The sequence below is a fragment of the Vombatus ursinus genome, unplaced genomic scaffold (genome assembly GCF_900497805.2).
Source record: "Vombatus ursinus unplaced genomic scaffold, bare-nosed wombat genome assembly UNPS02014735.1, whole genome shotgun sequence".
In the NCBI taxonomy this organism is placed as follows: domain Eukaryota; kingdom Metazoa; phylum Chordata; class Mammalia; order Diprotodontia; family Vombatidae; genus Vombatus; species Vombatus ursinus.
This window is the reverse complement of record NW_020954513.1, coordinates 3144120-3167412: the sequence shown is the minus strand read 5'-3', so window position 1 is coordinate 3167412 and position 23293 is coordinate 3144120. Positions and strand designations below refer to the sequence as shown.

Genomic DNA, 23293 nt, shown 5'->3' with positions numbered 1-23293 from the left:
CTCCCCGACTTGAGCCTGGGAGCAGGAGGGGAGAGCCTTACTTCAGGGAGAGACTTACTAGTCAGTGCCTCTACTTTCTTCAAAACTGTCTCTTTCATTAGTTTGGAGATGAGGTTTAGGGATTTCTGGGTTTTCTATTACTTACGTGCTCCTTGCCCTTTCTGAACATAGTCAACTGAGTGTTAGCCATAAATCTGCTTTATGATTTCTCAAATACTTGACTTGGACCCATGATCTCCCTTAATGTGGGTATTCCTTCCAGCAAAACAGATCTCCATTCATCCATTCCAGCCCAGACTGGGAGATTATTATCCCTCTCCTCCCTTAAGTCTGCGTGGGATACTCCCAGCGTTCTAGGGGCCTTCCTTGATAAGAATGGAGCATACCAGCACCTGTCAGCATGACCAGCCCATCTTTTTCACTCAAATATTTCTTTAATAACTTTATTTCTTCCATTTCTTAGCAATTCCTCGTTTGTTATAATCTAATCTAATACTCACTGTGTGCCTTGGGATTTCATTGTCCTTGGGGAAATGCCCATTTTCAGTTTTCCTAAGATAGTAAGGTTGCACGTCCCACAGCCATACTGTAACAACACTGAAAGAAATGGGCCTTTGTTTCTGGGAGAAGTTTGAAGCACTGAAAATTAAGCATAGTCTCCCAAAGACAATTCTGCAGGCTCTCTTCTTCTTCCTATTAAATTGTGGGCCCAGTTCATTGTCCATTTGCAATGTCTATTACAAGGTGTATTTGTGTGTGTATATACACATACATACATACAAAAATACTTTTGGTTTTAAATTTCAACAAAAGGATAAACTGAGGCAGATTTCCATGCAAGATAACATTTATTAGCAGGGGAATGCTACTTGTCAATAAATGGGTCAGTGGCTTGCCTCCATTAATGCCAAAGACACCAAACAAAAGGCCAGTTCCCCTCATATAGGTTTTGGGGAGTACAGAACAAGGAACAGAACAGGGTAGATGACATCATGGAGTGAAGAGCAACATGATTGGTTACGGAGCTGAGGCACAGGGAACAACATGATTGGTTGGAAATTTGGTAATGGGGGCTAACAAGGACCCCCTTCCTTCCTCATGAGACTAAGAGGTGCTCTTTGTTTGAGTCCAATTGTGAGATAGTGGCTCAGACTTTCGGACAGCAAACCAGATATCCTTGAAGCATAGCTTGGTGGCGTTTAAAGATAACAGGCCCAAACTCCCTTTCTGTTCACACACATTTCCCAAGGTTAGCAAAATTCCTCGAGGCAAGGATAGATGTGTTTTCAAATTTAACCCATTACAGGCCAGCCGAACTCTGAACTAAGTTCAGACACAAAGCAGTATGACAGTTACAGGACGAAATCAATTAATTGTAAATAGGCTCAATAAGAAAATGATACAGGATCAATCTTATTCTTCTCCTGTACATATTCTGAGGTTGTGTATATATACGATGTGTGTATGTGCACACCTATCATATACACACATACGCACACACACACACAAACACACAGAGACACAAAGAATGAGACTCAATAGGTTGTCCTTAAAACTGCATATCATGGTCTGGACAAGTAGACAACCCTCGTCCACTTGGTTTTTCCTAGGTTATCTCATCAGGCCAAACTCTTTTCCCATGCTTCCCATCTCATCCAGGAGGCTCTGCAGTGCTCCAGGGCTTGGTGCAGTCAACATGTCATATGCAAATGGGATTGCCCTCCCTCTCTCTCTAGGGAATCCCCCTTTATCTTGGATGTTATACTAGATCCCCTCCATGGCAGTGAGGTGCACCTTGGCTGAAGATACAGCTCTCTGCTTTCTGCCTCTTCTCTTATTAATAATCAAAGAAGCTGTGATTATATCTTTCCTATTACATGTCATATAATTTTGATGCATAGAAGAACCCTTGTTGGAGAACACTCTTTAAGATTGCATTTTCCCCACCAAGTCAAATGCTTTTTTATAGTCCCCAAGCAGCAAACACAGCAGGATCTTATTTTCTCTATGTCTTCCATCGTGTGCTGGTAAAGATGTGGTAGACTATGAAATATCACTTACAGAAACCTGCCTTTACCCTTCTAATGCCCTCATCAAGCATGCTGTCCATGTGTGTGAAGATGATTCTCATAAAATATTTATATAGATGGGAAACTAGGCAGGTCGGTTGGTCATTATTTATGTTCTCTCAGTTACCTTTATTTTTTTGGCATTAACAAAGCCTGAGATTTTTTCCAGGATTTTAGTATCTTCCTCTCCCTCAGATACCGTGAGAACCCGATGCCTCACTACACTCATGATTATACCACCTTCGACCTCATCCAGACCTCCTCTGGGTATACTTGTTTTGGTCCAGTGGTTTTCCATCTTTGTTCTCTTTGATGTCATTCCTATCTCCTTTATTGGCCCGTCCAAAAGACTATGAAGTTAAAGTACAAGTGTGATGACTCTACTTCTTAATGATGAAAAGAGTGTGTTGAAAAGATATCTCTTTCACAGATCTCTTCCCTTTGTCACCCTTCATCCAGCTTCATCCTTAAATGCCCCCCAGATTGATTTTGCTTAGCTGGGGTCTCTCGGCCAAGATTTCTTTAAATTGGTTCTGCTTTTTTCTGTTTTATGAGGTGATACTGCTCATATTCTTCTCCCATCCTTTTCCATAAGATTTCATAAATGAGTTTATATTCTAAACCAACGTTACCTTTGGCTGCCACATCTCTCTGCAGACTGGGGTGGGTTTTAGGCTCCTTTGGGTCTCTTTGCTCTGGCCACTGATTTACACCCATTGAATTTTCATATGAAATAACAGTAATGGTGCCGATGTCTTTTCATCTGTCCATATCCCATTTTAGCATTAATCACGTGTCTAAAGAGGGCAGGTTGGAGTTGTTTTAATTGTATATCGTATTTTTTTACTCTGTCTTCTAGATATGTATTGATTTTGAAAAATACAGTGCTCTCTCTGTACAGATGGCTGATTGAGAAATGACTTCCACATTATAATCAGTCATTTCCTGTCTATTAAAATATAATCAATTTCATTTTGGTGACGTTATTAGGTGCTGACCATGCAATGTATTTTTGCCATCTTCACCTATTTTCTCCTTTGTGCTGAAGTCAACACAGCTGGCCCTTTTGCTTTCTCTTGGCCAGATGTATAAGCATTCTTTGTTTCTAATTGCTCCGGTTTCCTCCCCTCCTGTTCTCATATACGTATATTTGTTTCTCACTAATTCTGCCCGGCTTTGCTAAATGTCTCTTGCTCGGAAGGTCCCAGCATCACAGTTTTCTTGACAATTAATGGATTTCGACTCGTGGCATCTTACCAACTTTCTAATTCATTTTCCCCTGTATCACTTGAAAAAAAAAAGACATTCAAGCAAATAGCATAACAAATAAAGAGAAAAGTGAAAATGCCTTCTTGCCGGTCTCCCCCCAGCCCCCTCCTAGTAAAAAATTTGCAGTCCCTATAAAGTATATTGGGTACACTTAAACATCTACAAACATACACCATAAGCATCATAATTTAGGATATAACATGGTCAGTCAGTCAATAGGCATTTATTAAGCTCCCTCTATATGCCAGGCACTGTGCTGAGTGCTGAATATAGGTAAAGCATTTATTAAGCTCCTCCTATATGCCAGGCATAGTGCTGAGGGCTGAATATAGGGATCATCCCAGCTACATAGTATAGTACACATGTAGGTAACCAAATGTAAAGCTTTGAAATCTCTCAGCATTTATTAAACATCTACCACGCCCTAAGCCAGATGCTGGGGATGGACGCAAAGACAAAATCATTCCTACTCTCAAGGTGCTTACATTCTCTAGAGTGACTACAATATACACACAAGTAAATGACTGCAAAGTGATACAAAGTAAAGTAGCTTGGTCTCTGGCACTTTGCTAGAGGCTTGTTGGCAGCTCTGTACCCTTGGTATCTTCAGATGTACCCAACTGCAGTCCTAATCCCAAACTTGGGAATGGCCAGGCCTGACTGTCTTCATCCTCAGTGCCTCTATTCTGCAGTCCCAATTCAGAGCATGTGGGTAGTGCCTCTCCCTAGCTCCAGCTCACGTAGGTGGCCTCTGTCCCCCTAGAGCCCCCCACCACTGGGGGTTTGGGTAGGAAATTGGGCTGCCTTTAGCTTCAGCCTTCCCACAACCCTGTCTAGACAGAGATTCCCCTTGGGCCAGGAAAGACTCAGTGACTTTTCCTGACCTACCAACACTTAGGCCCCTCTTCATCTGAATCAGTCTCTGGACCCTCAATTTTGTGAGCCACTGTTTTGTGGCATAGCTAACCTCAAATCGGGAAGATCTGGGTTTTCATCTTTCCCCTGTCACCTGTTGTCTGTTTGACTCTGGGCAAATCATTGTACCTCCCAGTGCCCCCACTTACAGTCTCTCAGATGATAAGTTTTAGAATGGGTGCCTATCTTCATCGGTGGAGGGAATGACCTCAGTGGGAGTTCCTTGACCAGTGAAATCATTGGTGTGATTGAAAAAAAAGCCCTGCTATTGAGAGAGTGTTTTATTACTCGCAAAGGGTTTTACGTGTCCTGTAACTGTTACGGGGATTATTCTCCCCATTTTGCAAATGAGGAAACTGAGGCTGAGAGAGGTGCATTGATTTGCCTGTGGTCACACATCTGGTAAATCTCTGAGGCAGCACTAAGGTGGCAGGTCTTCATGACTCCAGGTCCAGCAGCCAGTTCACCAGGCTACCCTGTCTCAACGTGGACTCCATTATCCTTTGAGTCAGTTGATATTTCAGTGGCATCAGCTTTGCTTCAAGTAAAGTACAACATTACTGGCTTTAAGTGTCTAAAGAAGAGAAAGAGGGCAATCATAGTGTTCTAGATCTGGGATCTAGATTTAGGAGAGGAAGGACCCGCAGATGCCCTCTACTCCAATCCCCTCACTTTATAGAAGAGGAAAGTGAGGCCCAGGGAGGGGAAGGGACTTGGCCAAGGTCACACAGGTAGGAATTGTCAGAGGTCGAATTTGAACCCAGGTCCTCTGACGCCCTTCTCACTATACCAAGGGACATTTTGATTCCGCTTGGTAGGAACGTCGTATTAGGTAGGGAGCTTGCAAAAGTTGACCATTGTCAGTCTCAGAATACTTTCTGAGTAATGAGATTAGCACGTTGTCTGTGCCGAATGTTAGCCCTTCACTTGCATGAAGGTAGGGAGCTACCTTCCGGTTGGAGAGCATTGGAGGCCCCTTCCAAGGACAAGGTCACTTAGAGATTAGCCCCAGCTGTTCTGCGGGGAGTCTGCAGCCCATTCAAGGCCCAAGAGTCAGGAAGCAGTAATCCCGTAATAGAAGGGAAACATCTCTGTGGAACAGCCGCTAGCCAGTACCAAGGTTTTTTCAGGCCAGCTAAAATTCAAACCTGACCACAAGGACTAAATATAGCTGCTGATGAGCCCCCAGGGGCGAGGGACCGTGGTTTTGCCTAATGCGTGTGTATATGTCTTCCTCACCTATTTTTAATCAATTGCCAGCTCCCCCAGCACATTTCCTGGAAAGAAGGCCAAGAAGAAAAATGTCGGGAGAAAAACGACCAGGTAGTCATTTGTATGGTGCTACGGAAACAATTTCCACCTCTCTCTGCCCGCCGAAATTCACCAAAGTCAGTGGGACACGGGACTATGTGATCAGAGTGTCATGGAGTCAGGGGAGAAGAGATGTAGAGCCCAGAGGGACCTTACAGGCCATTGACTCCAGCTCTCTTATTTTACAGAGGGGGAAACTGAGATTCAGGGAGGGGAAGTGATTTGTCTAAGTCATACCTGAGCTCCTGGATCTAGAACGGGAAGGGACCTCCGAGGTCATCTGGTCCAGCCCTCTCATTTTAGACACGAGGAAACTGAAACTGAGAGGATTTAGATAATTTGCCCAAGGACACCCAGCAGGTTTTGGAAGGCAGGTTTTGAACCTCCAGACTTCCTAACTCTAAGGCCTTAAACCGTACTGTATCTGTTATACCATGATGCCTTTTAGAAAGAGCCAGCATCATCTCCTGCCTTAGAACCATAGAACCCCAGACTTGGAAGAGATTTAAGAGATTGTCCAGTCCAGGGATGGGGAACCTGCGGCCACATGTGGTCTTCTAGGTCCTTGAGTGCGGCCTTTTCCCCTAGTCTAAGTTTTACAGAACAAACCCTTTTATTAAGGGGATGTGTTCTGTGAAGTTTGGATTCAGTCAAAGGGCCACACTTGAGGACCTAGAGGGCCACATGTGGCCTTGAGGCCACAGGTTCTCCACCCCTGGTCTTGTCCAAACCTTTCATTTGACAGATAGGACAATCGAGGCTCAAAATGCTTATACAACCTCTTATTAATACATCCCTGTTCCAGGCCTTTATAAACTAGACACTGACACAGAAATATTGATTAGTTTTCCCAAGATCGGACACACAAGTTGAGAGCAAAGAAGGGGGAGACAAACACAGGGTACTCATTCTGATGATCACTCTAAGAAGCAGCTAGGTGGCCCACTGAATGGACACCTAGGTTTGGAGTCAGGAAGACCTGAGTTCAAATCTGGCCTCTGACATTTACTAGTTGGGCAACCCTGGGCAAGTCACTTAATCTCTCTCAGCCTGTTTCTCCAGCTGTAAAATGGAGATGATAATAGCACCTAACTCACAGAGTTGTTGTTAGAATCAAATGACATGTATACATATATATATATATATATATATAATTATATATATATGTGTGTGTGTCTGTGTGTGTGTACGTATATAATGTTAGGCATTACTACATATAACAATATGTCATATAATGTTAGCTGTTATTAAAATGTCATTGGCAGTGTGGTATGGCAGATCGAGCACTGGACTTGGAGTCAAGAAGGCCTAAGTTTGAATCCTGCCTCTGATGCTTAGTAGCTGTGTGACCTTGGGCAAATCACTTAACCTCTGTCTGCCTCAGTTTCCTCATCTCTCAATTGAGGGGATTGAGCTTTATAACATCTAAGGACCCTTCCAGTGCTACATTTATGATCCTAGAATCTTGTGAACTGACCATTCATTCACCAAGGGTTTATCGAGTGTCTACCATGTGCCAGACACAAGATGAGCAAAAAAGATAGATAGATATACAGACAGACACACAAACACACACACAGTCTCTGCCTCCAGGAACTCATTATCTAGTTGAGGAGAAAAGATACACAAATAAGAAACTGTTAATAACAGTACAAGGCAGTATATTCCAGGCCAAGATAGGTGGTGCAGATTGTACCAGAAGTGGTCAGAGAAGTTTGTATTGTTGGAGAGGACAGAGCTTAGCTTAGAAGGATAAAGAGGACTAGAAGAGGTGGATGGAAAAAGAAAACACGAGCAAAGGTTTTGAGTTGGAAATGAGCATGATATGGCCAGGGGCCAGTGAGGCACCCAACCTGGCCAGAGCAGAGAGTGCATATTGGTGAGGAATGAGAAGTAAAGATGGAGACGTGGGTTGGAACCAAATTTTTGAATGCCAGAAGAAATTTGGAATTGATCTCTTGGGTACTGGGGAGCCATTGAAGGCTTTTAAATAAGGGAAAACTTTTAGGAAGATTAAAAAGCAATAGTAAAATGCGTGGTGGATGTAAGTAGGGTGAAGCATGTTTAGCAATGGTGACTTACATACGAGAAATGGAATAAGATTGGTGAGGACATCTGTGTCTAGTAAGGGAAGTGGGCTGGTCGTGTGGCAAATATTTGGGAAGGCAGGTGGACAGCTAAAGGGTTCGTTGGCACTCTGGTATACTGAAAGAACCAGAGGAAGGCTTCTAACACCTAGGCTCAGAAGATCCTGAATTGAGAGCTGAGACGGACCTCTCAGGCCACCTTGACCAATCTTCTCATTTTTCAAGGGAGGAAACTGAGGCCCAGGGAGGGAAGTGACTTCTCCAGACACATAGCTAGTAAATAAAATATCTGAGGCAGTATTCGGACCTTGGGCTTTTCTGTCTCCAGGTCCACTGCCCTAGCCATTATAACATAATGTCATGCTCCTTGAATCCATGCATGAATGGCCCCATCAGTGAAGGAAATATTCAGAGGTAGGAACACACAGATGCATTGGAGCATTAATGCGGCAGCTGTGTGCAGGCAGAGGTGGATCACAGAAGGGAGACACTGGGGGCAGAGACTGTTTCAGGAGGCCATTGTAAGAGTCTAGGCAATGAGGGCCTGAATGAGGTTGATGCCCCCAGAAGCAGAGAGGAGGGGGCAGATGCGGCTGCCATTTCGAAAGAATATTTTACTTTTTAAATATTGATCAGCAAATTGATCCAGACAAGAACAGAGTGCCCTCTGTAAGACACCGAATCTGTATGATCACTTTGATTCTACTATCAAAACCCCCCCCAAATGTAAACAAACAAAAGAAACCCCATCCACTTGGTAAACCATTTGAAACTGAATCTGGACTCCTTTTAGTGAACGCTCACACACAGCATTAGCAGATAAAGAACCGTCTCAAAGCCAGGCAAACCCTGGGCTCCCAGGCCCACTGCTGACACATACTGACTACGTGACCAGGCAAATCATTTGTTCTCTTGGTATTTACGGAGCAGGTGCTGGCTTGTATTAGTGGAGGGAATTTCCTCCTCTGGGAGTTCCTTCTTCTAGTAAAATCCACAGAACGAGTCCCTATCCCTACCCCCTCTAAAATCACAGCATTAAGATAATTTCTGAACTGAAAATCCTGAATACTAACACATCCTTATAGTCATGGGCAAACTCTTTTCTAGGCCTTCACTGTTCTAGCATCCAAAAGGACAGATTCTGGCCTCTGGGATCAAAGGTTTGAGCCAAAGAACCTATGATTTGACTCCTGGTAAACAGGGGAGCAATTCAGTGCTCCCCCCCAGCAATCTACAAGGGAGGCGAATGGTCAGTTGCAAAGGATATCCCATCTCTCTCTATTCTTCAGGAAACTTCAAGGGCTCTCTGGGATATCAAATCCAGATTTCACTACCTGGTATCCAACGCCTTCCAATGTCTGGCCCCAACCAATTCTAGCCTTATCCTCTGTTGCTCCCCAGTACATTTTTTCCTGTCCCCTTGTCCCCCTCTCCAGATTATACCACCCAACTCAAATCCCCATTCCTTTAGGAAGCCTTGTAGGACTACATTGGTCCATACTGATTTCTCCCATCCCCAACCTTCTGTGATGTCATTGACACATAGAATGATCGATCTAGAGCTAAAAAGTTATCTTCCGTGTCATCTGGTCCAGTGCTGGTTGTCACTTTTGTTCAGTCCTTTTTCAGTTATGGCTGACTTTTCGTGACTCCATTTGAGGTTTTCTTGACAAAGATACTGGAGTGGTTTGCCATTTCTTTTTCCAGTTCATTTTATAGATGAGGAAACTGAGGCCAAAAGGGTGAAGTGACTTGCCCAAGGTCACACAGCTAGTGAGTTTGATTTGAACTCAGGCTCTCCTGACTCCAGGGCCGGTACCTTATCCACTGTGCTACCTAGCTGCCTCCCTCATTTTACAGATGAGGGAACTGAGGCAAACAGGGTGAAGTGACTTGCCCAGGGTCACACAGCTAGTAAGTGTCTGAGGCCGGATTTGAACTCAGGAAGATGAGTCTTCCTGACTCCAGGCCCAGAACTCTATCTCCTGCAGTGCCCCCTAGCTGCCCAGTCCAGTGGTATCAAACTCTCATAGAAATAGGGGCCACTAAACCCCCATTTCTAAGGATCCCAGCAGGTGGCATCTCAGCTTAGAAAACCACCAAATAGAATCATCTATGTTTTATTGTATTTTATTTATTTTGTTTAACATTGCCCAATTACATTTTAACCTACTTCAGGCAGCACTTGGGCCAGCCAGGCTCAGGCTGTGTTTGACAACTCCAATCTAGTCCATCTCCCTCATTTTCCAGATGGGAAAACTAAGGCCCCAAATGAGTAAGTGACTTCAAATCCAGCATCCTTTCCACTATACCCTGGTCCATAGTACCCCACTTGACATTTGGTTCCAGACACCATTCCTTGCCGTCCAATTGTTGTGTGTATGTTAGTCATGCCTCCTCTAAAGAGGAAGCTACTGCCTCCTCCTCCTTGTCTTTGGTCCCCCTGTAGCACTGAACCATCGTGCTGGCTGCCCTAGAAGTTATCCGTACTGAGGGATGGAGACATGCTCACCGTTGTTGGCAGTACGTAGTGCCAGCACACTCAAGTAAGTAGGCAGTAGGTACACTTAGCCACATAAAGAAAGGCTGGGTTTAGAAACTGATATTGCTGCATCAGGAACTGGAATCATTGAATTCACTCAATATTCATTCATTCATTATTAGTTAGTAATTCATAAGTTAATTATTAATTAATCATTAATTCAACCACCTACTGTGTTCAAGGCACTGTGCTAGGCCCCGCGGGTGCTAATACAAAACAAACAAACAAAATCAGGAGGATCACAGGATTCAGAGCTGGAAGGGACCTTAGTAATTATATGGCTCGACTCCCTCATTCTACAGAGGAGGAAACTGAGGCCTAAGAAGGGGAAGTAACCTGCCTCTGGTCCCATATAGGATTCTAGAACTAGACCTGGAAGGGATCTCAAAGGCCATGTAGTCCCTCATTTTACAGAGGAGGAAATTGAGGCACAGGGAGTGGAAGGGACTTGTCCAAGGTCATACAGCTAGTAAGTAGCAGAGGCTGGAATTGAACTCGGGCCCTCAGATTCCACTACCTCTCTCTGCATGTATCCACCCTCACCCCTTTCGTCACTCAGGCCCATCTCTTGGTGGGTTTCTTCTGAGTCCCATAAGCAAGTGTCTTCCAGTGAAGCAGATATGTTACGGAAAGAAGTTCATACATCACATTTTGGTCTCTTGATGCATATATGGAATGTGCTAGGGAAACCCACTAGTTAAAGAAACTATAAAGTTCTTCAAGTAAACAGAGTAAGCATGTCCTACGTGATTGGGTTATTGAGTTTGATTTTTCTTAAGGTAGGATCTATCGGCAATAGTCATCTTAATATGTGGCATTTAGGTTCATAGGCTTAAACCTGGAAGGGACCCTCAGACATCATCTATTCTAACCCCCTCATTTTGCAGATGAGGAAACTGAGGCCTGGAGAGGGTAAGTGACTTGCCCAATGTCATACAGCTAGTAATTGAGTTGGGATTCGAATGCAGGTCTTCTAGTCTCCCAGGCCAGGTCTCCCTCTGCTCTGCCATGCTGCTTTTCATTCAAAGGGCCGTGGGCTGCCAATGTCATCGTTCATTTTCCTGCTTTAACTCTCAACTAACTCGGCCTTGCCTAAGTAGACAGAGACCAACAGCTTGGGTTTGTAGACTCCTAGATCCAAGAGCTGGAAAGGACCTCAAGAGAGCATCTACTCTAGCTCTTGGTCTTTGGACAGGTTAGGCATGTTTTCCATTTATAAGTCATTTGCTAGATGAGAGGGAGAAGAAAGGAGGTGCCCTGCCTAGGGTCTCATAGCTAGTAAGGGGCAGAAGTGGGACTTGAATCCAGTTTTCTCTCACTCTAATGCTAGCTCTCCATCTACTACACCATACTGCCTCTCATGATATGAACCATACCTTGGATTGATAGAGTGTCTTATTTCCAAAATGCTTTTATTTCCAGGACATCGCTCTGTGCTTTTAATCCATTGGGCCATTTGATCCCCATGCCTGTAGGACAACCTAGGATATGCCTGAGAAACTCATGTATGTGTCTATATGTCCTCCTCCTTTCCCCATCTAGCCGTGTGGAGATCTCTGGAGGCTATTACGAATACATTGATGTCAGCAGCTGCCAGGATATCATTCATCTCTACCACCTGCTGTGGTCGGCCACCATCTTGAATATAGTGGGACTCTTCTTGGGAATCATCACCGCAGCCATCCTTGGAAGCTTTAAAGATATGGTAAGGAGAGAAGGGGGAGTCCTGGGGCACAAAGCATCCTGCTTGTTGTGCCCTGGGGGAGGGGGAAAGAATGAGACCAAAGGTTTGGAAACCAGGTAAATCTGCTTTGGGTAGGTAATGTTCTGAATGGAAGGACAGAATGAAAGAGAGAGGGAAGGAGGGGTTGAGAGAGAGAGAGAGAAAGAGAGGGGAGGGGGGGAGGTGCAGCCTGGTATCATCTAAAGAATCCTAGTGTCAGAGTTAGGATACTAGTCTGCCTGGGATGTCTCCATGAAAGGATGAAGGAGAGATAGTGGTCTGGGAATGGAGTGGTTGAGTTCCCTGGCGCATCCATGACATTAAAAAAAAAAGATGTGTAACTCTTGGTCAGATGTGTATTGTCTCCCTCTCTTCAAATGTAAGTTCCTTGAGGGAAGGGACTGTCCCTCTTTTTTGTACTTCTGTTTCCAGCACTTAGGATAGCTCCTTCCTATGTACTTAGGAAGTATTTAGTAAATGCTTTGTCCTTCATTTGTTTTATTAATTATTCCTCCACTCATTCTTTCATTCGTGGCATGCTCCTCAGGAGGCCCTCTCCTGGTTGCCTTCCCCTGGAGAGGTTCCAGTCTATGAGAGTCCTTGAGATCTTTCATCCTGAGCTGAACTGGCCAATCCAGTGCAGTATATTGTCTCTGACAAGGAGCTGAGGGCTTATTGGGCTTCCCTGGTATTCATTTTGCCTCCCCTTGGTCACTTGACTTGGTTCATTTCTTCACTCCATCTGGCCACCTTCTCACCAGCCACCTTGCCACATGTGTCCATCCATTGCCCTTTGGGTCAAATACAACTTTGATTCTTCCAAGACTGATATTCCAAGAACTGACACCATTCACCACTTCTGGGAGGAAGATTTCTGTTGAAAAGTTAGGTCTTTGTCTTGGGGAGTAGTAGGGTCATTTTTCGCTTGTAATTCAGCCCACAGTTCTCTTGCCTGTTCACACTACTGAACCTAGATGACTGTCCTACTGCAGGGCCTAAGCTATATGCCCTGATGTATGTATGTATGTATGTATGAGCTTTTATTAGCTACTGTATGCCAGGCACAGTGCTAAGGGGTAGAGAGAGGAAGGCGAGAGAGACAAAGGGAAGAGAGGGAGAAAGAAGGATATTGGACCTGGGATTTCCCAGGTGAGGAAACTCCCTCCACCAATGCAAGTTGGTATCTTCTCTGCCAGGGTGTTGTAGCGTGTTTCCCATGGTAACAATGTCCACAGTGTCTCTTGTCCTAAATGCTAGAGGGAAGAGTGGAGGGGTGGCCTTTCTGCCTGCTCCTTGCACAGTAATTATCATATAAATGCTGACCTGTATTTTTCTCCAATGGAATAGCCTCATTTCCAAAATCCTTTAGTGACTGGAAATACTGGTCACTTGGATTTCGTTGGGATTTCCCCCCTAGTTTTGCCCCAGACTTTGTCCATAGAAAGGTTTCTTTTTGTTAGTGAAAGGCAGGCCTTTGGCAAACTGGCAGAGCAGGCCCAGCTGGGGCCTCCCTTTCCTGGCCTTTTTTTCTGCCTTGGATGCCTCCCTCCTTCCCCCACCCCAGGCCATTGGTGCCCTGATCCTCACACAAACCTGCCTTACTTATCTGTCATTTATACCTGACTTTAAATGATTCCCTCCCCCTGGAGCTTCACATTCCCAGACTTCCCAGTTGGGGTGCTGGAGGGCTTAGTTCTCTGAGAAAGGAATTGCAGGTCTCTGTGAACTGTGGGGAGTGGGGTATAGGGCAGTTAATGAGGCTTTCCTTTGATTCACATACCCTCTGTTCCCCTAAGGCCCAGGGACATTTGGGCAGGATGTTAGTGGTGGGATTGTATTAGTGGAGGGGTGCTCACCACCTGCTGCTGCCTCTAAAATATATGAATCCCCCAGTTCTGTGTCTACCCTCCCTCCCAATACCTCCTCCTTTCATTTTCTGGAAAGCCAAAAGGATGCTGGGAGGAAATAGCTTTGTGTCACCTCTGGAGGAGCAAAACTGGAGGAAATTTTAATCACCTGTGGTCATGCAGATGAAGGATTCTTGGAAAGATTTGGCTCTTGGATTGGGGCTCCCCCTGGAAGACCTGAAGAGAGAAAAGGAGAGGGGAGAGCAGAAGAGTCTGGGTAGATTGCAGAGTTCATTGATTACTATGGATTTCCATTGAGAGGGAGCTGCATGGCTCCTGTTAGGGGAGAGGTTCTCCATGTCAGAGGATTCTCACATGTGAAGTGAGAAGAAGCCTTAGAAACCTTCTCTCTAGTCATAGGAGCATAGATTTAGAACCAGAAAGGACCTTAGAGGCCTTCAATCCCTGACTACAAGTTTTACGGGATAGGAAACTGAGTCCCAGAGAGGTGATGTGACGAACCTAATCTGGTGCCCTGACTAGTGACAAGACTTAAATTCAAACCCAGAACCTCAGACTCTAAGTCAGTCCTTCTTCTATGATTATACCAGACTTCCTCTTTAGTAAGGCCATGAATTATTCTTAGGGGATACCCATGATTAGTTTAAAGTGTGAGTGGCAGGACTGCCTTATATGTAATGGATGATACACTCTCTCTCTATTGATCTGAGGTGCCTGCAATTAGATGTCAGTCTGCAAGCATTTATTAAGTACTTACTATGTTCCAGGCACTGTGCTAAGTCCTGGGGATACAAAGAAAGGCAAAAAAACACAGACTCTGTCTTCGAGGAGTTTCCATTTTACTTTGGGAGCCAAAACATCAATAACTGATATATACAGATATACAAGAACAAGATATATACAGAGAAGGTGGAAGGTGATCTTGGAGGGAAGGCATTGGGGTGGGGTGAGAGATGGAATTGGAGAAAGCACAGAAGGTAGGACTCCAGCCGAGTCTTGAAGGAGGCCGGGGAAGTCGGGAGGCCAAAGTGAGGAGGAAGAACATTCTAGGTATGGGGGATGGCCATTGTGGTTAGATCATAGAATAGGAAGAGGAATAAAGCATAAGATGGGGAAAGGGAAGAAAAGAGAATAAGCATTTATTACACATCTCTTAGGCGCCAAGCACTGTGCTAAATGCTTTACAATATTTCATTTGATCTTCAGTGACCCTCAAGGTAGGGAAGGGGTCAGGTGGTGAAAAAAATGAAAACAGTCAGTATTTATTCCTTCAGGCAAATGCAATTGGGAAGCCTGGCCCAGTAAGTCATGATGTCTTAGTGCAGGGATTTTTGACCTCTTTGGGGTCCTGAATACCTTGGGCAGTCTGGGGAAGCCCTTCTCAGAATCATGGTTCTAAAGGCATCAAATAAAATAGAGAGAAAGACAAAGCCAATTATATTGAATTACACTTATCAAGAGACTTTTTTAAAACAAGGTCATGAAACTCAGATTAAGAAGCTCTCCCTGCCTTAGTGAGAATGAATGACTTAATGAGATCCCTTTGGAAGAATCCTTGTGGTACAGTGGGGAAAACCCTGGTTCTGGGATTACAGGAAGTGGATTTCAATCCCACTTCTGACAGTTACTACCTATGTGGCCTTGGGCAGGAAACTCCCTTCCCCTCCCTGGGCCTCAGTTTCCTTTTCTGTAAGATGAGGGAGTTGAACTAGATGGATTTAGAGTTCTCTTCCAGCTGTGGATCTAGGAGCCTATCAGCATAAGACAAGTGGGGAGTAGTGAGTCCCTCGAGAAGGAAGGAGAGAGCGCTAAAGAAGGTTCAGAGGAGGATGTGAAAAGGGGAAGTGGGGAGCACAGAAGACAGAGCACGCCCTGCAGTGGGCTCAGCATATGAGAAGCACCAGCAGCAAAGGAGCATGGGAGTATGGGCAGCCCTTCCCTGGTTTCCATTTGTGCTCCAGTCTACTGCATTTCTTTGGCCTTTGACCTTTGGGGTAAAGCAAGGGTTTGCAGAGGAGATATCCTTAAAGGCATTCAGGGAAAAAAGGGACTTCTTGAGAGAAATTCATCATCTTTGATTGACTTCATCAAAGGATTTTGCTTCCAAATATTACTTTTATAGCTGGAGCTGGGAAATGGAGGGGAGGGACACGGAAGAAAGCCGGAAGAAAGCAAAGAGTGGCCAAGCAGCAACAGAGACAGAACCAGGGCACGGGGCAAACAGAGATCAAGTGACTAGATGAGGAAAGCTCTGTGACCCTGGGCAAGTCTCTTACCCTCCCTGGGCCTCAGTTTCCTTTTCTGTAAAAAAAAGGGGTTGACCAAGTCAGTTGTAGGATTTAAAGCTATGAGAGACCTTGTAGATCACCTAGTTCAACTTCCTCATTTTAGATGATCATTAAGGTCCTTTCCCGCCAGGAGTGTGCTAGTAAATGTTTAACAACTGTCTGTCCGGGAGGGAAAATGTATACAGGACACATTTTTACATTTAATCTACATTATTAATATTTTCTCTATCACTTTCTCAGACCTAGACAATCAGCAAAACAATAAATCAAGCCCTGATTTGTAGTGTTTACCAATTTCTGAGATACATATGCTGTCACTGAAAATTTCACAATCAGCTCTCAGGAGCCAGTTGGAGCTGACTTCAGCACAACTCTGCTTCCAGCTCCAAATGCTATGATCTCCTGATCGTTAAGATATAAGATGGTAGTCATGGCCACTAAGGAAAGACTTGACTCACTTTGATCACTCTACCAAAAATAAGAAAAAGCCAAGGACAGTGATGAATTCTGGTTAAGGAAAACCTTGACCTAAGTCAGAAGGATAGAGATAGATCTCACCCTGCTAAGAAGGGAGCCAAAGACGGGGCAGCCATCGGTAGAAAATGAAAATAGCTAATCTCAGGCTGGAAACAGCCCCAGATTGGAAAAGCCAATAATAGGATCTTTTTCACCTCACCAAGTATTCTTTTATTGCCTTTTTTATCTTTTTAAAAAAAGAACCAGGCTTTAAAGAATCAGCAAACCATTTAATCCAACGCTGTCCTTTTCCATCTGTCTAAACTGGGCACCCAAGCTAGTGGCTGAGTTAGGACTCACACCCAGGTCCCCTAACTCCCAGGCATGTGTTCTTTCTGTAACATTGTGGTGACCCTTGTCTACATGGTTTTTCGAAAACAAAACCATCCCCCAGTCCATTCAACTTTGCACAAGTACAGTTTATGGATTGTTTGTTTGATGTTTTTTATACAGACTCCTACAATTCCGGCAATGAACTGTTCGGTGGAAAGTGCCCATCCGAGAGTCTCTTACTATTCACGGCCTCAGATAACATCGTATAATACTTACTACCATAGTACGCCCCATCTGCCGCCCTATTCGGCTTACGACTTTCAGGTATGTGTCATTAGGAAATGGCTACTTTCCTTCCTCCCTCCCTCTCCTGTTCTCTCTTTTTCTTAATAATCACTTTAAAAGAAATGTGCATTTTTCTCTGGTTTTGACATGACCTTCATTTCCAAATAGATCCCTCCTCCCTCCTCTCCTCTGGCTCCCTCCGTTTCAAAGCAAATCCAGGCCCTTATCAATTCCCCTTTTTTCAGGATCCCCAGTATGGCTAGTGTGACATAAACAGATGTTGTCCCCAGCCACTGAGGTTCTTCTCACATGACCCTCCAGCACCTGTGTGGTTAAAGAAGGAACTCAGGACCTTGCATTGCCATAGTTTGTATCACTCTGACTGAAATGGCAAGAAATTGATATTCTTCTAATTGGGTTAACTTTGGCATTCCCTGGCTTGGGGAATTCAGCTGTGCCTCCTTAGAATGGTTTCTGACTATGAGCTTGGGGGACGCCCAGCCAAAATGCCCAGAGACCAGAGATGAAATATCATGTGCAAGGGACATCAAGGTGGCCATTGTCCCTAGATCACAGAGTATGGGGGCAGGGAGGATAAGGTATAAGAAGACTGGAAAGGTAGAAAGGGGACAGATAATGAAGGGCTTTGAATGCCAAAGAATTTTATATTCAGTACTAGAAATAATAGGGAGTCACTGGAGTTTTTTGGGGGGTAGGGGGAAAGGGTGACATGGTCAGTCCTGTGCTTTAAGAAGATCACTTTGACAGCCTAATGGAAGATGGACTGGAGTAGAAAAAGACTTGAGTCAAGGAGACCAACCAGCAAGCAATTTAATAGTCCAGGGGTGGGGTGATGAGGGCCTGTAACAGGGTGGTAGCAGTGTCAGAGGAGAGAAGGGGGCATACATGAGAGGTGTTACAAAGGTGGAAATGACCAGATGACATGAGTTGGGCTATGAGGAATAAGAGCTAGTGAGGAATCCAAAATGACTCTTAGCTTATAGGCCTGAGGGACTAAGAGAATGGTATTACCCTCTACCGTCATGGAGACAGTAGGAGAGGGGAGGGTTTAGGGGGAAAGATAATGAATTCTGTTTTAGACATATTGAGTTGAAGATGTCTACTGGACATCCACTTTGAGATCTCCAGTTGGCAGATGGAGATGAAAATCAGTAAGGAAGTAGGCTAAGATGGCAGTCTTGGTTTATCTTTCATTTGAAAGTGCTGAGTTACTAAACCAGCTCATTCAAAACTTCATTCAAAAGAAATAAGATAGGCAAAAGGGGAGGGAGAAGTCAGGGAATGGGTAGGGAAGTATTGTATATTAATGTATACTTATGTGAAGAAATTCAGAAACTGGGGGAGAGGGAATAGAGAAGAAAGCCGGGCATGGTCTAAATCGTACGCTAGATTTGGGGAAAACAAATTTCAAAAGGTTTGGAGGAAAGATACACAGGATCCCATGGAAATTTTATAGAGAAATTCAACCCAGAGAGGCTGGGAAACTCGTAAAGGGAATTCTCATGATGCAAAGGAGAACATTTCAACAAGAAGGAAAAATGGGATTTGTCAAAAGAGACAGATGTGGCTGCCTAGGGAACTCACTAACCAACTTAGTTTTTAAAAGAGATCCATACAGAAGATGAAAGTAAGGGGCAGCTAGGTGGTGCTGCAGTGGATAGAGCTCCAGCCTTGGAGTCAAGAGGACTTGAGTTCAAATGTGGCCTCAGACACTTGACACTTACTAGCTGTGTGACCCTGGGCAAGTCACTTAACCCCAATTGTTTCACCAAAAAAAAAAAAGAAGAAGAAGAAGAAGACCGAAGTAAGTCTGAGGAACACAGGATGGGTATAAGGCTTGTAAAAATAAGGTTAGGAGTGCTGAAGTTAAGGACAGCAACTCCATTTCCAGGCAACATCAGTAGAGAGGAAAGGGTCAGAGAAGGGACGTGGTTGCTGCTGGGGGTAGATGGGACGATGATGATAAGTGACAAGAGAGAGGAAACAAAACTGGTTCTTTTTTTTTTCTTTTTGGTGAGGCAGTCGGGGTTAAGTGACTTGCCCAGGGTCACACAGCTAGTAAGTGTCAAGTGTCTGAGGCCAAATTTGAACTCAGGTCCTCCTGACTCCAAGGCCAGAGCTCTATTCACTGCACCACCTAGCTGCCCCTAAACTGGTTAATTCTTACTTTGTTCCTGTTTTCTCTGCCAAGGAGAATGACCCTTGTGCTAGAAATGCCAGAACAAAAATGGCTAAGAGGGAATTGATACCCAAGGTAAAGAAGAGAACCCCTAGCTGACCCTCAATGAGTTCAAGTCACCAGGCGCCAGAGGATGAAAGAATGGGAGGATGTGATCGCTAAGTCACTGTTAGTGTTATTTTCAAGACTATGGAGGATGGGAAAGGTACCATGGGCCTAGAGAAAGTCACTGCCCCAATTTTCAAAAAAGGGAAGAGACCAGAGTAGGTCAACTACAGGTCAGTGAGCTTGACGTTTCTTTGTGGCAAAATCCTAGAATGGATCCTTAAAGAGATGGTTACTGAGCATCTAGCAAAGAAAGCAATGATTATGAAGAGCCAGAGGGGCTTCATCTAGAACAGTTCATGCCTGACTAATCTCATTTCCTTCTTTGGTAAGGTTGCTTAGCTAGCAACTCAGAGGAATGCAGTGAATACAGTTTACCTGGGCTTTAGCAGAACATTTGATAAAGGCTCTCCTGAGGTTCTGGTAGCAGATATGGAGAGATGGGGATTAGGCAGTAATCCAGGTAGATGGTTTTGGAACTGCTTGCATGGCTGGGCTCAAAGAAGAGTTGTTAATGATTTGCTCTGACCTTAGCAGGTGTGTGGTGCACTTCTTGGGAAATCTGGGCTGTTTAATATTTTTATCAGTGATTTGGCTAAAGGCAGAGATAACATATGTCACTTTTGGAGATAACACAAAGCCAGGAGGGTCAACTCACACACTGGATGACAAGTTGGGATCCAAAGAGATCTTGACAGGCTAGCACACTGGGCCAAAGAAGATGAAATTCACTAGGGACAAATGGAAAGTTTTACATTTTGGTTCAAAAAATTTAAAAAAAATCACAATTAGAGGGAGAGGCCTGGTTAGACAGTAGCTGGTGGCACAGTAGATAGATAGCTAGGCCTGGAGTCAGGAACACTATGTGTTGTTCAGATCTGGCCTCAGATACTTGCTAGCTGTGTGGCCCTGGGCCAGTCACTTAAACTCTGTCTGCCTCAGTTTCCTCAACTATAAAGTAGGGCATAATAATAGCACCTACCTCATAAGGTTGTTGTGAGAATCAAATGAGATAATATTTCTAAAAAGCACTTGGCACAGTGCCTGGCACATAGCAGATGCCATATAAATTTTTATTCCCTTCCCTTTCCATATTTATATGTTGTCTGTCCATTAGAATATAAATTTCTAAAAAATAAATAAATAAATAAATAAATAAATAAATAATGAAAAATAAAAAAAGAATGTAAATTTCTTGAGGGAAGGGACTGTTTCTGTCTTTATTGGTGTCCCTAGCACTTAGTACAATGCCTGGCATATAGTAGGTGCTACATAAATGCTTTTTGCTTTTCTTTCCCTTCCCAGTTTGCCTGGAGCTCAGTACAAATCAGTTATTGTTCAGTTGTTCAGACCCATATCTGAGTCTTCATGATCCCATTTGGGGTTTTCTTGGCAGAGATACTGGAGGATTTGCCATGTCCTTCTCCAGTTCATTTGACAGATGAGGAAACTGAGGCAGACAGTGACATGACTTGCCCAGAGTCACACAGCTAGTAAGTGTCAGAGGCCAGATTTGAACTCAGGAAGATGAGTCTTCCTGACTCCAGGCCTGCTGCTCTAAGCCAGTGTGATCTTGGACTACAAGAAGAGAGAGAAATTGTAGCTTGCAGAAATGAGTTGATGGTCTCTTTCTTCTGCCCTTGGTCAGATCACACTGGGATTTTGTACTCAGTTCTAGGCTCCACAGATTAATAAAAACGTTGATAAGCTCAGGAAAATGCAAAGTGATGAGATCCTCAAGTCCATGTCATATAATAAGGACTAAAAAGTACACATGTAGGGGGCAGCTAGGTGGCGCTGCAGTGGATAGAGCACCAGCCCTGGAGTCAGGAGGACCTTAGTTCAAATCCAGCCTCAGACACTTGACACTTACTAGTGGTGTGACCTTGGGCAAGTCACTTAACTCCATTGCCTAGCTCAAAAGAAAAAAAAAGAGTCTGGGGTCTAGGAGAGCCCTTGGAGAAGACCCATAGTTAGGGGGTGGGATGTGGATGATGAACCAGCAAAGAAAGACTGAACAAGGGCAGTCGGAGAGGTAGGAGGAGAAGTAGGAGCAAGCAATGTCATGGAAAACTCGAAAGGACAAAGCATCTAAGAGGTGAAGGTGGTCAGCAGCCTCAAATGCAGCAGATAGGTTGAGAAGGAGCAGGATCAGATTTGGCAAATTGGAAATCGTTGGTAACTTTGGAGAGTGAAGTTTCAGTTGATTGGGGAGGTTGGAAGTCAGATTGGAAGCTGTGTGACCTTGGTCTAATCAACCATCCCTCTCTGGGCCCCTGTTTCCTTCTCTGAAAAACAAAGGACCAGATGACTTCTAAGGGTCCTTCATCCTTGAAATCCCTTATTATTGCAAAGGTCCCTTCTAGCTCAATGGCCTGTGAAGCTAATAATAGCTAACATTTTTATAGTGCCCGGTATGTGCCAGGCACCGTACTGGCTGCTTTACAGTTTTTATCTCACAAAAACCCTGGGAGGTAGGTTGTATTGTTCCCATTTTTACAGATGAGGAATCTGAGGCAATTAGAGGTTAAGTGATTTGGCCAAGGTCACATATCTAGTAAGGGTCTGAGGTTGGATTTGAATTCAGGTCTTTCTGACTCCAGGCCCAGACTCCATTCATGGTGCCATTTAGTTACCCCTAAATAAGGCTAAAGAAGCAGCAATAAATACAAGAGACTTCACTTTTTATAATGTAAGATAGCAAGTATGGGTAGCTGGGTGGCACCATGGATAGAGCACCAGCTTTGGAGTCAGGAAGACCTGAGTTCAAATCTGGCCTCAAACGTTTACTAGCTGTGTGACCCTAGTCACATAGCCATTTGCCTCAGTTTCCTCATCTATAAAATGGGTATTATAATAGCACCTACCTCCCTGGGTTATTGTGAGTATCAAATAAGATAAAAATTGTAAAGCACTTAGCACAGTACCTGGCACATAGTAGGCCCTGTATAAATGTTAACTGTTGTTAATAAGAACAGTCATTTGTGAAGATGAAATGAGATGATACATGTAAATTACTTTGCAAACCTTAAATGCTATGGAAATGTGAGCTTATTGTTAGAAGTTCATATGTAGTAAGTATTTGGCATAGTAAACAGAGGGCTGGCATTGCAGTCAGGAAGCCCTGGGTTCACATTCAGTCTCTGCCCCATACTGGCTGTGCACTCTCTTCAGCCCTTGTATTTATGGCAGTCAGCTACAGAGCCCCAACCTGCTGTTTTGGAGTGATCACTGAGGGTAGAGCAGGGAGCTGAGAGGTATAAGCTTCCATTAGGAGAGGATCTCTACCTCTGAAGGGTCCTAAGTCTTTGGAAAGTCATCTTCTTTCTTCCTCCCAGTTGAGAGAGGTAGTATCCCAGAAGGAACGTTGGATTTGGAAATATGAGAGGACCCAAGTTTAAAATCTGACTCCATATCTAACTGCCTGTGTGACTTTCTGAGCCTTAGTTTCATCAGATAAAAATTAAGGGGTTGGAATGGAGGATTTCCAAGATCCCTTCCATTTGGATATCCTCGAACTCTCTCTTCTAAGCAGAGGGGCATGGGACCACTAGGGCAAAAGGCTGTGCACGCTGTCAAATGTGGGCATGGTCTAATTCAGGGCTTCTTAAACTTTTTCCACTCGCGACCCATTTTAGCATTTCGGCAGCGTTAGTTGGCATTGCGTGGCGTGATGGCATGCGCAGTGCAAAGTGCGCATGCTTTGTGTTCAGGTCCAAGGCTGCAGTGAAGTTGCGCGATGCAACACGGACAAGCACTGCCAGAAACACTTCGGATTCATTACGTGTTTGATTTTTAATTAATTTGTGGTTATTGTGTGCTCAGAAACCTTTTACTGTTGC

General features: G+C 44.2%; 1 protein-coding gene across 4 annotated transcripts in view; it reads left to right on the top strand.

The window, feature by feature from the left end:
* Positions 1 to 23293, top strand: part of TMEM255A (transmembrane protein 255A) — an 89740-nt gene that overhangs the window by 49962 nt on the left and 16485 nt on the right. For 3 of the 4 annotated variants that reach the window (XM_027861406.1, XM_027861409.1, XM_027861407.1), the window contains 3 exons: positions 5514 to 5576; positions 11736 to 11898; positions 17042 to 17185. In XM_027861406.1, the coding sequence (XP_027717207.1) occupies positions 5514 to 5576; positions 11736 to 11898; positions 17042 to 17185 (370 nt within the window). The remainder of the gene's footprint in view (positions 1 to 5513; positions 5577 to 11735; positions 11899 to 17041; positions 17186 to 23293) is intronic. The other variant, XM_027861408.1, reaches the window with a different exon arrangement.